The sequence below is a fragment of the Squalius cephalus genome, assembly GCF_949319135.1.
Source record: "Squalius cephalus genome assembly, chromosome: 1".
NCBI lineage: Eukaryota > Metazoa > Chordata > Actinopteri > Cypriniformes > Leuciscidae > Squalius > Squalius cephalus.
This window is the reverse complement of record NC_137122.1, coordinates 43,998,922-44,015,529: the sequence shown is the minus strand read 5'-3', so window position 1 is coordinate 44,015,529 and position 16,608 is coordinate 43,998,922. Positions and strand designations below refer to the sequence as shown.

The 16,608-nt window shown below is 35.8% G+C and overlaps 2 protein-coding genes across 5 annotated transcripts in view; both read right to left on the bottom strand.

Moving 5' to 3' along the window:
• lat (linker for activation of T cells) overlaps positions 1-4,563 on the bottom strand; it is a 9,929-nt gene extending 5,366 nt beyond the window's left edge. Inside the window, exons 1-2 of one of the 3 annotated variants that reach the window (XM_079848755.1) lie at positions 4,092-4,563; positions 572-676 (exon numbers count right to left, since the gene is read on the bottom strand). Coding sequence is in view for 2 of the 3 variants with exons in the window: in XM_079848752.1 (XP_079704878.1) it covers positions 572-674 (103 nt within the window). In the remaining variant the exon portion in view is untranslated. Of the gene's footprint in view, positions 1-571; positions 677-2,929; positions 3,026-4,091 lie in introns of those variants that run through there. The other 2 variants (XM_079848752.1, XM_079848753.1) reach the window with 2 other exon arrangements.
• Positions 4,564-5,512: 949 nt separating this feature from the next.
• spns1 (SPNS lysolipid transporter 1, lysophospholipid) lies at positions 5,513-16,564 on the bottom strand. Of its 2 annotated transcripts, none has more exons than XM_079848102.1 (13): positions 16,306-16,564; positions 14,770-14,979; positions 13,744-13,809; positions 13,511-13,647; positions 13,157-13,308; positions 11,012-11,078; positions 10,694-10,836; positions 10,021-10,173; positions 9,616-9,805; positions 9,387-9,452; positions 8,824-8,922; positions 8,573-8,741; positions 5,513-6,371 (listed from the first exon to the last, which is right to left on the bottom strand). In XM_079848102.1, exons 2-13 carry the CDS (start codon positions 14,972-14,974, stop codon positions 6,301-6,303), a joined length of 1,518 nt encoding a protein of 505 aa, XP_079704228.1. In that variant the 5' UTR covers positions 14,975-14,979; positions 16,306-16,564; the 3' UTR covers positions 5,513-6,300. The 2 variants fall into 2 exon arrangements, with proteins under 2 accessions (XP_079704228.1, XP_079704229.1); XM_079848103.1 differs by having other exon boundaries at positions 14,770-14,976; positions 16,306-16,382.
• Between the last annotated feature and the right edge of the window lie 44 nt (positions 16,565-16,608).

The window sequence follows — 16,608 nt, the reverse complement described above, 5'->3', positions numbered from 1 at the left end:
TGTGTCCTGAGACACAGTAGCAGGTCATATGCATGAGTCGGCGCAGACACAAAACATATCGGACCCATTTGAATTCTGCACAGAATGCTGTAGCCTATTTTAAAGCGATGGAGGAGATTAGGAGGAGAAACGGTTAGAGATTAGGAGGGAGCTCAACGGATCTGGCTGAGCTGTGATAAACAAAACGCTAATGGCCACTTTAAAAAAAAAAGGGGAGGAACTGTTTGATATGCCCTGCCCTGTCTTCCTGTTTCAGTGGAAATTACATCACACATTGAATAATGCTACACTTTTCAAGGCACTTCAGTGGGTCAGTTTTATTGCACACCTTTCAGCCAATCAGAATCGAGTATTCAGACAGACCATGGTATAAACTACAAGCATGCGCAGAACGCAGAGTCTGACTAACAAATCTATCTTATAACTCTTCCTCATAGGGTCATTTCAGAGTTGTGCGAAGTCAAGTTGTAAAACATTCTTTTATTGAAACATATCACAAAACATCCTTTTTAACACGAAACTTTAACGAGACAATTTTTTTTTAATTATAGATAAAGAGAGGAGGTCTTACTTGGTTGTTTATACCGCCAGCAGTATGTACAAAGACTGGATGCAAGTATGATTGACAGGAAGACGGCCCCGCCTACCACAGACAGCACTAAAGTGACGTCCATAACTGAGAAGACAATGTCAGAACATCAATTTATGGCAGTATTAGGCCACAACGGAGAGCAACCTTCTTCTGAATCTGTGGTTTCAGGTTAGAATGACTAACCCGGAGAAAGGTTTGCTCATTTTGCATAAATGAAGCAGCAGACAGCATGTGAAAAGTTAGGTGAACTCATTTCATTTGGTTTATATGAAACTGACCTGTTTTAACTATATAAATGAAACAACAGTGAGATCATCAGAGATGATTTGTTTAGGTTCTTTTTGTTGTAGCGACACAAATTTTAAGAAACAGCTGAAGATCCAGATCTTCCACGAGCTCTTTAAAACATTACTCTGAATTTATTCTTTATCACTTAATACATTCTTCTTAAATTTGAAGAACTACATGCTTTAATTTCCGCCATGCACATTTAGATCGCTTAACTAGCTTGCATCTCTCTGGATACTTTGTATACTCAAATAATTAAGCTTTTTTTTTAAGATTTAAGCAAATTTAATTAATAGTAAAAATCCGTAATTGAATTGAATAATCCTTGCGTATTTTGAGTAATTGAACAATCCTTAATCAATTAAAATACGTAAGGATTATTCAATTTGATGGATTTTTACTATTAATTAAATCGCGTAAATCTTAAAAAAAAAAAAAAGTGTATCTTTGTCTTTCAGAACTACTAACGGTGCTGTTGATTTGACTAATCGTTTGCTTGTACACTGGAAATATCCTATTCTTAATCAGTATCATCTTCTTTTCCAGTAAAAACCAACACATTTTCGAAAATAACATATCTTAAAAATAAGATTGTTTCTTCAAATAAAGGACAGTTTTAGACAAAATCCCTTTCAAGATATGTACAATCCAGGTTCTGTTTTAGCCCTGTGATCTTTTAGAAAAACCAAAATTAGTCGAATTTGACTGTTGACAATGTCAAATAGCATAAACAATGATCATATAAAGAATTCTCACCTGTGTCATGTCTATTGCATCTCAAATAATGTATTGTGCTTGATAGCGTTTTGTGGAAATTACATTTGAAATATTTTTGCAATAAAATGAACTCCCCGCCAAAGATTATTTTATAGCTATAGCATTTTGTGCATCATAAGTTCACAAAGATAATTATTTTCACACTTTGACACATAATTAAAAATGGATAAGTGATCTTTATCTTGATTTCTCTTTATTCATCACGTCTGATTTCGCTCTTCACTGATACCGTTGCCTTCATGATAAACAACACAAATTTTAGAAATCTTTGTTTAGATTATTATAGTTTCAAATATGGAATTCTCACATATTTATGTATTTTTTCACATTTTAAGACTGAAAGGCTTGGTTTAGACAAGGGTAAAAATAAATAAATAAAAACTAGAATCTACACACAAAAAAGAAACTTGATATGCATAAATATAAATTATGAAAGTATGATAAAAAATGATGGCCTACACTTTCTTATTTTAGAATAATTTTTCTTCTTTATTTCTTTTCTTTTTTTTTTTTTTTTTAAATTTGGCATGTTCTTTGGCACCCAATACTGTATTATGGTAATTTTGACTAATCAAATCATGACCTGATTCAACACAACAGGACTACTCATTTATATGCATACAATTATTTAAAAAAAAAGTTTTCAAGACCGTTTTAATGTGACCAACTAAAGCTAAAAGCTAAAGTTAATACTAAATATGTTCGTTTTAATAGAAATCTGGGACATAGAAGCGCAGAAATTGAGCAAACTCCTGTAAAGATATTTTATGAGATATTTGGACTTGTTTTCATGAGTATAAACACCACTGTGCATATATAGCCTATATATATATATATACACACTGCCGTTCAAAAGTTTGGGATCGGTAAGATTTGTAATGTTTTTAAAATAATTCTCTTATGCTCACCAAGGCTGCATTTATTTGATTAAAAATACAAAAAAAACTGTAATATTGTTAAATATTATGACAATTTAAAATAACTGTTTTCTATTTGAATTTATTTTAAAATATAATTTTTTCCTGTGATGCAAAGCTGTATTTTCAGCATCATTACTCCAGACTTCAGTATCACATGATCCTTCAGAAATCATTCTAATATAATGATTTGCTGCTCAAAAAAACGTTCATTATTATTATCAATCCTGAAAATAGTTCTTTCTATTGATTCTTCATTCTTCAAATTCAAATTCATTCTTGAACGCCGTGTGTGTGTCAGCTAATTTAACACCATTACGTATAACACTCAGATAGAAAACAAACTCCTGATTACCTCAACATGAATCAATGTGCATTTTAGTGGAAACAGGCTCTTCTTCTCTGTAACATTTCTAAAAATCTCTGAGAAGTCAGCTCTTTTCAGATGATACGTTTAGCTGGTTTTAATCAGTCAAATTCTCAATCTGCGAAATTTCACTCGGCATCACCTTTCTTGCAAGCTTTTACACACCTTTATATATGCTAGTGTGTGGCTGTCTGTGGTTGCATTCAGTGCCAGGAAACGGATTTCCTGTATTTTGCAGTTAGATGAGAAGAAAAAAACGACATATTATGAGAGGTTTGGGCCTCTCTTAATCCTAGATCTGTCAAGTTATAGAGAACTACTACCCAGAACCCCAAAAAGCAGGCCAGATGGCCTACACTTTCTTATTTTAGAATAATTTTTCTTCTTTATTTATTTTTTTTATTTTTTTATTTGGCATGTTCTTTGGCACCCAATACTGTATTATGGTAATTTTGACAAATCAAATCATGACCTGATTCAACACAACTGGACTACTCATTTATATGCATACAATTATTAAAAGTATTCGTATAACTCTAACACATGCTTTACAACATCATTAAGAAAAGGTGTGAGAGAAAAAAAAACCTAAGAACAATGCATGTAATTGGCTTGACAAAGGAAATTGAGTGTAATAACGAGGTTTCATTTGCGGTTGAAGACATCTTTGACCCTTGGATCCTTATCAAACTACAGCCATATAACAAGCCAGCAATTCTGTATCAGTCAGTTTAGAGTGACTGAGCTAGTAAATAAAACGTCTAAATAATGTGATATATGATCTAAAAATATATATATATTGAAACATTTTCTTAATATGAACTCCACACCCAAAATTAAGGAAAGTCACCATTCAAATTCATTTTTGTCCTGATAGATGTTATAAGCATGTTACTTGCACAGAAGAAAACCAAAGGTGTTGACAGTAAAGCTTGGACTGCAAACTTCCTCATCTCCACTGATTAAGATCGGCATATCATATAGGATCTCTAGAGTTTGTGGAGTTTCGGTTTGCAGAAACTAGATGTAAATGAGCATTACTTCACTCAAACTCAAGCTCTCTGTATCGTATCACAGAAAACTTCAAGAGTATTCCACATATAATTATGCCGCAGTTTTACATGGTGAACAGAAAAAGTAAAAAGCTTACCGATCAGAAGCAGCAGTCAAGTCAAATCAAGACACCACACTTTCTGCTCAGCAGAAACCTGCAACCAAACTGGAGACCAGTTCACACGCACGCTGTAGATGGTAAAAATCACACCTAACTCACAGCTCACTATGAAGGTGCCACCATTTTTTATTCTTCCTCCCACACAAATCACTACTTGTTCATCCGTTTTCTAAACGACCTCCCAACCCAAACTTGAACGATCCCAGTAGTCAGTCTATTAATACGCTCATATCTGCTGAGAGGTTCCTTAGGTTTTATTAATTAATACGAGACGTTGAGGTGTGTCCTGATCTACAGGGCCTTTGCTGCAAAGAACTTAACTTTTAGGTTTCTCTCCTCGCTGCACTTGCTCTCTGCATCCTCATAGGCTCATTGAAAGCGCCGTTCCATCACTTGCACCAGTCAGCATCTTTTCCCCCTCTTTTCATCTCTGTAACTGGCTGCTCTCTCGCTCATTTCACCTCCCTTCCTTATCTCGTCTCTCATATCTGAAGGTTCGCTTTCTTGCTCGGTTTTGTGTTGTCATGCAGATTTGATTGCTTGTTTTAGTTTTCTTTCTTAATTTTCATCATTTGTCAGACGTTGGAGAGCACTAAATGAGCATGGGTAAAAGACGAAGTCAATAAGGCACCGTTTTCTGTAAAACCTGTTTTCAAAGATTATAGATTATTAAAAGTGCTTTAAAAGATCGAGATTCATTAAGCTGAGAATTTGAGCACATTAGAACAGAATCATACTTTTTTCAATGTCAGACAATAATAATAACTGGTCATTTTAAAAGACAATTAGTCATGCTTTATAATGTTCCACAATAAAGTTACACACAATACACACAAGTGTTTCCCCTGCAGTTTCATGAGAAATGAATGAGTTCTAAACATGTCAAATTAAAAACTGTCTGTTTAGAGCTGTAAGAGTTAACTCTGCGCTTGGCGGACAGTGAGTCATAATTTCTCAGTCTTGCCTCCCACTCTTGTGGCATTTTGTGGCGTTCTTGTAGCCTACACAAACACAATTGACAGGAATGACATATAGGTACAAGTATATTCTCACATGCACAACAACATCCACCAAATGCTCCACTGCACGAAGAACGCATGTTTCGATTCAGGCTCTTCGGTTTTCATAATTCATTCACGAGACTAATTTTCACAGCAAATTTACCAAACAGGCTTGCATCTCTATATCCCACCTACAAACAGGAAACCACAGCAACTGAAAAACCTTATGATCGTCATTGTTGCCACTGCAGAGAGAAAGAGGACGCAAACATGCAAGAGACGGAGAGAACGATATAAAGAAGTAGTTAAAAAAAGACTTGCCATTATTAAGATATGCTGTAAGGAGAAATAAAGAGAGTAACAGAGAGAGTGAAAAGAAATTCAAACAGACACAAATAAGATTACATTTCTAATTTAATATTTAGAAAAGTTACAAAACAAGATTAGCAAGCAAATTATGTCAAAAGAATGCACTAAAAACTGCCTTCATTTAAAAAATAAAATAATAATTACAGTACAAATGGCACGTTAAAACATGCCATGAACCAGGCCATCGCAACAAAAGTATGTAACAATATTATTTTTAAAAATATCATCAAACTAATTAGTATCTGAATAATGCCATGGTCGCATTAGTGTTTGTTTTCTGGTTCCGTCCTAAAAGACTCCGACAGCTCAAATGTAGTATGGAAGAAAACATTAAAACAAGAAGAAAGTGGAAAGTTTGTAAAGGCAGATCACAGACATCTGCTAGTTTTGATGAAAACAAATGCAACAGTAGTTTGAGAGTGAACGATTTGAAAAATCAATTCAGGTCCCCTCCAATTTACACTTGAAATGTAAAACGCGGCTCGATGAGTTTTAATTAAAGGTTAAGAAACATCCCCAACATATAACCTCGTGTGCCTCTGTCTCGTCCCAGGCAGAATGGTTGATGGCACACAGGACTTCCAAGTAAGATGTAAGATGTTGTTAGTTCATAATGTTCCCAAAATCAATATTGGCGTTAAAAAATATAAGCATAATAAATTACTATAAAACTCCATATTGTGGAGATTGTCCAATCAGTGATTACTTGTCTGACACTGCTCCAGGATTGGCTGCTGATGGCACTGGCTCTGTCTGCCAAAGCCAATCAGAATGTTGTTCCCCATGTTGAAAAGCATCCAAATTCTTGCATCATCTCAAATTAAAACACTTGACACTGACACTTTAGTGGACCTGCCTCTCTTAGGGACAACAATCGGTGCGTCATCTGGAAAACAAAGAGACATCAGTATATTAGATTTCTAAAGTGCCTGTAATGACCCTGAAAAATCAGCATGTGAATAAGAATTATAACAACAAATAAATTCAAATAAAAAAGGAAAAATGGACTTGAAAGTAAATCAGTATTTTAGGAGGGGAAAAAAATGTAAGAGGAAAAAAAATTAAATATTTCAAGGTTGATGTCTCTGGACAGCATTTGTGCTGTCAATTATAGTTAGCTAAAACTAAAACCATTTTATAAAAAAAAATAAAAAAAAGTGAAATAAAATAAACATTAGTTGGCAAGACAACATTTTTCATTTTTATTTAGTATAACTACTCATTTAGCTATACATTTTAATTTAGTATAATACTAGAAAAACAAACTAAAATCTAGACTCAAAGTCTAATAAAAATACAAAAAACACAATCAAATTAAATGAAAGTTAATCAAAATAGTAATAAAGATAATAGTATCTCAGTTATACTAAAATAACGCTGCTGTCAGATAACTGACTCACTGACTGACATCTTCTAATTAAAACAATAATACTTCATGTTAAATAAAAGGATTTTCCGCAGAGGAACTTGTGTACAGAGTTATGTCAGGACAGTCATACACAACCTCAAATAAAAGGACTAGGATAAAGTAACTGATTAGAGAACATGAAAGTTGAAAGAAAATATTCAGTGGTTGAAAACTGCTAAAATAACTTTTACTGTGCATACAACTGCAAATCTGAACAAATGATAAAGTACCGGTATACAAAACGCTAGCGGGTTTTGTGCCGAATTCTGTGACCATAGTAGGTGCTGTATTGAGCTAATGCTAATCCTAACCTTATACCTTGACCAAGGCTACTTGTGCCGAAACGTTGGTAATAAATGTGCTTAAGAGAGTGTGTAGTTATTTTTTCTTTGCATCAAGATTTTCCCTTTAACTTTCACCTCATAAGGTGTGTGTTTGCTTTGCTGTTCTTATGAGAACCCTAACCCTTACTGCCACTACATTATGTTTACGGTCACATAATTCACTATAAGACCGGCTCCAGGAGAGAGTGAGACAGACAAACAAACCATATCATCATACAAGGTTTAAAATATTTAAATAGAACTAGCAGTAAAAAATTTTTTTTATGATTCAGTATCTTAGTTGATATTACTCGTCAAGTTCTGATTTCTGAGAGACGCACCTCATTTCATTCATAGAGTTTACACTCTATACAATTTACAACTATATACAAGTTTAAAATGTTTAAATAGACATATCAAATAATAGAAAATGTGTATGATGTACTACTTTACCATCATTCACTTCACAGACTCATTATTAGTGTAGTGAATTTTGGAAGCCATTATCAATGCTTTTCAGACTAAGATATTCGGCTTCGGGCACATCCCTTGAATTTAACTAGGAATGTTTTTTTTTTTTAAATGGCTATTAATGATGTAATAATTGATCATTCAAATACACAAAATAAATAAATAATACATTTATAAATATATACACAGAATAAACAAAATAAATAAAATTAATAACTAATTGGATTTGGACAAGAATATCCTGAAAATGGCAAATTCATTGGAAATAATCAGTAGCACCTCAATGCAGTTCTCAAGATCCAGGGGGCGGGGTTGATCCACATCTAAGGGGTGGAGATGGGTAGGTTTAGGGATCAGGGGCTGGAGATCGGTAGGTTTAGGGATCAGGGGCTGGAGATCGGTAGGTTTAAGGGTGGGTTTAGGGATCAGGGGCTGGAGATCGGTAGGTTTAGGGGTGGGTTTAGGGATCAGGGGCTGGAGATTGGTAGGTTTAGGGGTGGGTTTAGGGATCAGGGGCTGGAGATTGGTAGGTTTAGGGGTGGGTTTAGGGATCAGGGGCTGGAGATTGGTAGGTTTAGGGGTGGGTTTAGGGATCAGGGGCTGGAGATTGGTAGGTTTAGGGGTGGGTTTAGGGATCAGGGGCTGGAGATTGGTAGGTTTAGGGGTGGGTTTAGGGATCAGGGGCTGGAGATTGGTAGGTTTAGGGGTGGGTTTAGGGATCAGGGGCTGGAGATCGGTAGGTTTAGGTACATGTAAGGTGGGAGGAGTTGGATCTGGATCCAACTCCTCCCCCTGGATTTCGTGTTCTGCAGTGAGGACCATCTCGAAATAATAATGGCCTGTAATCTAAGAGAAGACTGTGATGTCATTAGTGATATCACTCACCAGAGGGGATGTAGTTCTCAGCCAGATCTCTGTCTTTCTCAATGAAGAGGGCCGTGGCAAGGAAGAAAGCTCCGCCCCCCACAGCCACGAAGGAGCACAGCAGGAGTGACATCTGAAGTGAACGAAACTCCCACATGTATGAGTCCGACTCCTTTATCGAGTCTGACACCTTAATAGGGGAAAACAGACCACGTGCAACTTCAAATGTCTTTTTAAAATAACTTTTCTGTGCATTTGTGAGATTGACGTACCACTCCTATGAGGTAAGGACTAACAGCGTCGCCCAGCAGGTGCGAGAGCACAATCTGAAACGCTTCTGCGGTGGAGCGACGTGTAGGGATCACAACATACTGAAAGAAAGAGAGAGAAATAAGGACATAGAGAAAGAGACCTCATGTTATTCCACACATATTTCAAAGTAAATAATAGTTAGGCTATTAATGGGGCAATAAACGTTTACATCTTGATTTTTTGTTGTTGTATTTTTAGCATTTTAATCATGTATTTATATTAAAAACATAATAATATAAATAAATAATTTTAAGTCCTTCTGTGGTTCCACTACTTTGTAAAACTTTGAATATAGTGTGCCAGTGATATTAACTACTTTTATGGTGCCTTCTTTGTCATTTTTTTAAAAAGTTTGAAGTCATTGAATGGCAATAACTGATTAACGTTTCTTCAAACAAGTCTAAAAAACAACTAGTATACAAGTATGCAAAGACATGAGGGTGAGTGAATAATGAAATAAAACCATCTTTTCATTATTTTTCAGAATTGGAATTTTGATTAAATGGGAGGAAGGGAAACTCACCAGTAGGATATCTGCAACAATGGCCCAGTTCATAGACAGGAATGTCTCACCCAGGAAGATAAAGACCTGATGAGAAAATAAAATAGTCAACCACCATTATGATCAGCATTAAACTGCCCTAGACAGAAAAACAGCACTGAAGTCAATAAAAAAACATTTCCTGGAATAAGAGCTTTCAGATAAAACCAGGTCAGAGGAGAGGTCAGGTCAGGTCAGATGAGTGACTTACATAAGTGGCTGCAGTGCTAGCTTGGGCAAACATAATGGACAGATAGAGAAAGGGAGCAGAGAGGAGGAGTCCTGCAGCACAGACTAGGGGATCAGCTCGAGGGGTTCTCGTCCTCAGCATCTTGCTGGCTTGCACTCCACTCGCGACGCCCAGGATGCCCGACACAACTGTGATGCCGCCAAATATCAGACTGCAGAGCAGAAGAGATTAGAAGAACATTACCAGTGCATGTTCTAAACAGAAGTATATTTACAATACAGCATGTGCAAACGCAGTACTCTAAATGGTAACGTCATAACAGTACCATAATACTACAAAGACATTAAAAAACAAAACAAAAGTCGGTGCGAATGTCATGGGGTGTATCTTTAGAGAGAGATGTTTGTGTGTGTGAGGGTCTGGTACCTGTCAGAGTTGTCACAGGGGATTTTTAAACACGGCTGCTTCTCTCCTATGAAGACGCCTGCTCTGAATAAAAAGGCAGGGGCCCACAGGGCAAGTGATCCTGTCACAAAGGCCACCGCAGTGAAGCCAAACGTGGACAGAATAAAACTTGGACTGAGACAACAACCAAAAAAAAAAAAATTAAAAAATAAAGAGGGAAAAGGGAAAAAGCATTTAGTTCAGCAAAGAAACAAGCAGTCACTGTGTAACTTAAATATTTTTTTTGTTTCAGCGTTTTTTTGTACGCACAATGAAAGTCAATGAGGTCCAATGTTGTTTTGAGCCCCACTGACTTTCAAGCTACTGCCAATAAAATGGAAACATTCTTAAAAACATGCATTTCTAACAACGGCAGTCACCGAGAGCAATGCTAAAGCTACAGCTTTATGATAAAAAATTACCCTGAAATCTGATAAAAATTGCTTGTGGTTGCTCACGATTAGATATCTTATAACTGATCATATCAGAGGCTGCAGTGTTATCAGCAGTAATTACTTAATAACTGAGGAAAAAAAACCTCAGTCAGAACAAGCAGCATTATCAGATATTGAAAATTTCCCTGCGTGACATCTAAGGCAAAGGTCATGACTTATAAATGATGCTTTAAAGGCAACATGAGCTATCAGTGACTCACTTCCTGCAGAGTGCTTTCAAGTCCACTAGCCAGCTGGTTCTGTGCAGCGTGTGCTCCGGGCGAGCTTCGATAGCACCGCGCATCGGTTCCTTAACCACAAACAACAAGAGGATCACGGCCAACAGCCCCAGACCAGGGGTCACCTAAGGAAGAGAAACAAACAAATAAAAGGAAGAGAGACACAGAAAGTGGGAGAAAATTACAAAGAATTGTTATCATATTTTATTTCCAAGTGTGATTTTGTGGTGAAAGCAGCGTGTATTATGTAATCCACCCATAGACAGATAAGCAGTGAAAGGTTTGGTGCTGCAGACGTACCCGAAGAGCCCAGTGCCAATCCCCAGCCATTTCATCCACTTTTGAGCCCACGATATAACCCAGGCCACTGAGGAAAGAAAAGCCAGCAGATCTGAATGAGAATTGGGATGAAGTCTGGTCCACACTGCAGCTTATGCTGGCAGAGAACTGCCCATTTAAACAGGAAGTAAATATCTGATTGACGTATCAAGTGACCAAACACAGTTAGATCATTAAGATGATGTTTAGGCCTGTGTTAATGTGCAATTTGAGACTCTAATATTCAAAAGTTTGGGGTCAGTAAGATTGTTTTTTTTGGTTTGTTTTTTTTAAAGAAATTAAGTTTTATTCAGGAAAGACGTTAAATTTATCAAAAGTGTCAATAAAGACATAATTTATAATTTTACAAATATGTTTTTTGAGCAGCAAATCAGCCTATTAGAATGATTTCTGAAGGATCATGTGACACTGAAGACTAGAGTAATGATGCTGAAAATTCAGCTTTTGCCATCACAGGAATAAGTTACATTTCAAAATATATTAAAATAGAAAACAGTTATTTTAAATTATTAAAATAATATAGGGTAATTCCGTGTCAAATCAACCAGAGGTTCCCAGCTGGGTAAAATTCAACAATTTGAACTTTGAGATCCCCATATCTATGGGACTGAACCTTGGAAATTAAGATTTCAAAAGGAAAGTTTTCAAAAGGAAAGTTACAGGCCTGCAAACTTTGGAAAAACAATATTTATGGCACTCAGAAAGTTATGTTCTATGCAATTGCGTTGATAAAAAAAAAAACACGAGATACATTTCTAGTTTCAACGTTATTTGTTTTTCAGATATTCCTCTTCAAAAGAAAAAAGAAGGCCCATGTTTGGTTTTTGACCACTGAAAATGTTTACAATTTACCAATTTACTCATGGAGCCACATTAAGATCTCCATATCACTGGGATAGAGCCATCCAGGGCCTTTAAAATAAAGATACCAAAAGGAAAGTTTGTTAAGAACCAGAATCTTTAATACTTCTTGAGTTAAAGGCACGCAAACTTGAGGCAAAAGACACAAGAAGTGCTTTTTGCCATTTTTTGAACCACCATCGTTGGCATATAATGAAACAAAGATTGCGAAAGTCAACAGACTTAACTAATAGACCTACCAATCTCTGTGTAAAAATAAAATAATGCTGCTGCCATCTTTCTAAAGTCATTTTACCCCTCTGTAAATTGGCTCCAAATCTACAAAATAGTGGATTACTCAGTAAATATACATCTGTGACAATTAATATTTGGGCTTTCATCATTATTTATGTTTGTCTTTCTTCAGAAATAAATATTAACAAAATAAAAATTGAGCTGGGTGAACTTTCGGAAATTTGGTTGATTTGACAAGGAATGACCGTATAAGTAATAATACAAGTGATTATATTTCCCAACATTTCTGCTTATGAATAATTGTTGAATTTAATTGAAAACGTATTAAATATTTACACAAATTAAAAAAAAACCAAGCCTTTCAGTAGAAGCTGGAAATGTTTTATTGATATATTTATTAAATTTTAACAGACAGGTTTTTCTTCCATTTTGTGATGTACATCCGAGGGAAAGACTATTGGAAAAGAAAAGGAAATGTAGGAGGGACTTTGTTCAATCCACCAGTTGTTGATTGGATGGAGGAACATCTGAATTTGAGCTTGCAGTCGAGGGTAAGTAAGGGCCGGGGTTTAAGCAGACTAAACGATTGGAGAAGTACGGCATACGTCATGAGAGAGAAGTCTGTCTGTCATTAAGTTGACATTTTGATTAAGAACCAAGAAAAAATTAAGATTAAGATAAAAATGACATGCATGGATGAATTATTTACAATAAGATCAATAACATGCATTTAGAAAATAGAATTTATTTCATGTCGACTTTAATTATCCTCACAACATTTAACAAATCCAGTGACTCATTTGCCCTTAGAAGTGCTCACCAGCAGCAGCCGCCAGGAAACTTACAAATGCAACTCCATTTCCTGGACTGAATAAAACTGATAATGCAACTGTGTGTGACAGAGTGTGAGAATGTGCATAGAGCTAAAGTGTGAATAACCTATATACCAGTAATTCGACTGGCAGTTCTCTCTCTCTGTGTGTGTGTGTGTGTGTGTGTGTGTGGTCCCACCTGCCCACTGGGATTGCAAAGTAGAACAAGGACAGCATGTTGGTCCTCTTCTCTTTGACGAACAGATCAGCGATGATGGTGGGAGCAATGGTGGAGTAACTGGCCTCTCCAACACCCACTAGCCCTCGAGTCAACAACAACGCCCAGAAATGCTGAGAGAGGATTTATCCTATTAGTTTACTCTACAAATCACACTTTAAAACATAAATACACTTCAGTATATGAGACACCGCATCAGAGACTGAAAGCTATTGCTTTGAAACAAAGTCTTTGAGTAAAATGGTATTCACATATAAGAGTGAGGTTTAACCCTTAGGCATCTGGATAGCCTAAAATGTTTTGTGTAGGACTTACTTCTTTGCTAATGAAGGAGCTGGCAAGTGTCACCAGACACCAGAAGAAAATACCCACACTCATGATCAACTTCCTGTTGTACCTGTCACCCAGGTATCCAAACACAGGAGCCAAGAACATGTAGCTGCATATGAAGACTGAAGGGCAATAAAGAATCAAACAAAGTGAAAGAAAAATTTAATAATTAAATAAATAATAATAAAACCAATTTTACATGGTATGAATCTGCTCACCTGTCTGAAGTAGCCCTGATTTTCCATCATCAATGCCGAAGAAACGCTCAATATCTGGAAGTACACCTGAAAGAGAGGAAGTTTATTGTTATCACAGCTTTATTACTGACCAATTCATACACTGTTGCGCATTATACGTTTTTAAATCTTTCTAGAGTTATGTACAAAATCAAACATTGGCAACCAACAAGAAATCTCTTTTTGCTCTACTTTTGCATTTATTACTATTACTTAACCTTTAAAAGAGCAGTGTTGTTATTAACTAAAACTATTAAAATTGTTTTCATTTATGGAAATAAAGCTAAAACAAAATAATCATGTAATAATGTGAATACAGTGATGAAGAAAAAGTTGTAAAAAAAAAAAAAAAAAAAAACCTTCCACTATTGGCATTGAAATACATGTGTGCATGATTATTTTGATAATATAATAATAATATATTAATATATAATATATAATAATAATATAATAATATATGAACGTAAATGTTAAGGTTTGATTAATCTGCATATCAATAAATGAAAATTAGTTCCCCAAACCTAAACAACTTATTTGCACGACTGCAAACATGAATATTAGATTATCAACTTAAAATGAAAATTAGAAATGGTGCCAAGGCAAATACCCTTAACTTTAAGTACTAAAATTACTAAAACTGAAATAAAAATTAATTAAAACTAAACAGAAATATTAACAAAATGCCACAATTACGTAACAAAATGACTAAAACTTAAAATATACAAATAAAATCTAATTCGAAATTTGTATAAATACTATAATAGTTCATAAAAAAAATACTAAAATAACACTGCATTAGAAACAACACATAAAAACTGAATATGAATTTTCAGAATTAGTGATGTGATTTACAAGTGATTCAAAAAGAACAATCCAGACTAGGATAATCTTATACCATGAACATAAAGCACATTATCATGGGTGTTGATGATTTGTGCCTTTGTCTTGTGCATTTGATCTGGATGAAAAGGGAGCACTGATGCGCTGAAATCTAATAGCACTGGTTACCTGCCACAGTGAATCTGTCCATATAGTTCAGCAGGTTGATGTAGCAGAGTACAATCACAGTCAATATAGCTCTCTTATCAGACACTCCACTGGGAGACTCCTCCTCCTCGGGCTGAGGAGAACCCACCCCATTGTCAGCCGGCACCTCCTCCTCATTATAATCTGAGAAGAAGGGTGTGGTGTCCGCAACATCTGTCCGTGACATCACTGCTGCCGAAAAAATACATAAAGATGACATAAAGCGAAAGTGCCAGTACAAATCAAAGTCTTCGCAATAATACTGCATAAATACAGATTAAAAAAAACTTCTTTCGAACATGGATGGTTTGGTCTACCACAATCACATCCTAAGGGGAAGTAAAACCATTGACATTAGCCTACAGTGTTAACTGCTCAAGAGCAAAAAAAAAAGACCAAAGTCTACTACTGATTATATTACACACAAAGATTATTGATCACACTATAATCTCAACCTCACATGAGAATGATGAAAATGCTTATAATTTGCATGCAAAAAAAAAAAGCGAATGAAAAGTTGCTGTGACATTAAAAGAGCGTATTTGATTAGTGACCATATATGGTGCAGAATCTTTTTCTTTTTTTTCAGTGTCTGAACATTTTTATTACCTTCTTTTTTACATTTACAAAATTCCATAATAATTTATTTCAGGGTTTAAATGAATTTTTTTTAAAAACAAGTTTTTAAACATGGACTTAAACTTTTGATCCCCACTGTTACCTTTGTGTGAGATAATCCATTTAAAATATAGACAAGCAAGACGATGATGAATACTGAAAGAGCTCTTTGTTTAAAGCCCAGAAGCCATTTTTCTAGAATAGATTCCACTGGGACAGGAGTCATGATTTATATTCATAATCTAGTTTGTCAGGAGTGTAGTTTAGATGTATTAGGAAGAAGACACATGGAGAGGGAAGTAGGCACAAGCTCGTGATGCGAATTAATCTCACCACAATGTCATGTGAATACAATTATGAAAAAAAAAAAAAACGCTGCAAGAAAACTGTATGAGTGCACGATTTTGATAAATAATATATGAACGTAAATGTTTAGGTTTGTTTAAAACAGTAAATAGATTAAAATCAGTGCCCAAAGCTAAATAACCTGTGTGGGATAACGTGTCAGAAGAATCTTTAGCAGATTGTCAGCTGAATCAAAGTAAAACTGAACCGGTTTTTGCTGATATCTGATGCCTGGTGTTGACCAACACTAGTCTATGTACAGACATGATGCTGATTAAGCAACATATTCCACTGACAGCGACAAAAACACACACAAAGCGCGGTATTTCATTATTTTGGAAAAGGCACAGAAAACGGTAATGGTGGTTTATTCGTTTAAAAAAACACAACATTGGAAAAGCAAAACATTCAATTACAAAAATAAGGAACAACCTTTCACTTAACATTGTTGACAGACACATGTAAATCACAAAACCTATATAAAAGATCGATTTAAACTGTCTCCCATCTGATCTATCCGAGACTGTTTACTGATCGGTATACAGTGTTGTTTACCTGGAAAATGCCAAGCGACGTCAGCGGTGTCCTTAAAGTTCTTCTTCTGGACGCTGTCGGGCTCCCTTTGGGTTGTCGTGACGTTTCAGGATCTTTACCTTATCTCCTGTGTGAACATTTTTGAATTGCAGTGGAGACTCTCGAAGCGAACTGTGTGCAGCTGACCGACTTACAGTTTAGTTTCTGGTCTACAAGCTCAGTGCGACGCCATGTTGGAATGACGCAGTGCTTCCGCTGCACAGTCATGTGAGCGCTCCCCCCTCCCCAACCAACAGCCGCTGTCACCCTCACTCTCTGCACTGG

Coding starts and splice junctions, on each gene's coding strand:
- spns1 (XM_079848102.1), bottom strand. CDS start 14,974: ATGTCACGGACAGATGTTGCGGACACCACACCCTTCTTCTCAGATTAT. Junction 9,453..9,615: donor CTAGCACTGCAGCCACTTAT/GTAAGTCACTCA, acceptor TTTTCTCATCAG/GTCTTTATCTTCCTGGGTGA. Junction 8,923..9,386: donor TTGTTGCAGATATCCTACTG/GTGAGTTTCCCT, acceptor TCTTTCTTTCAG/TATGTTGTGATCCCTACACG.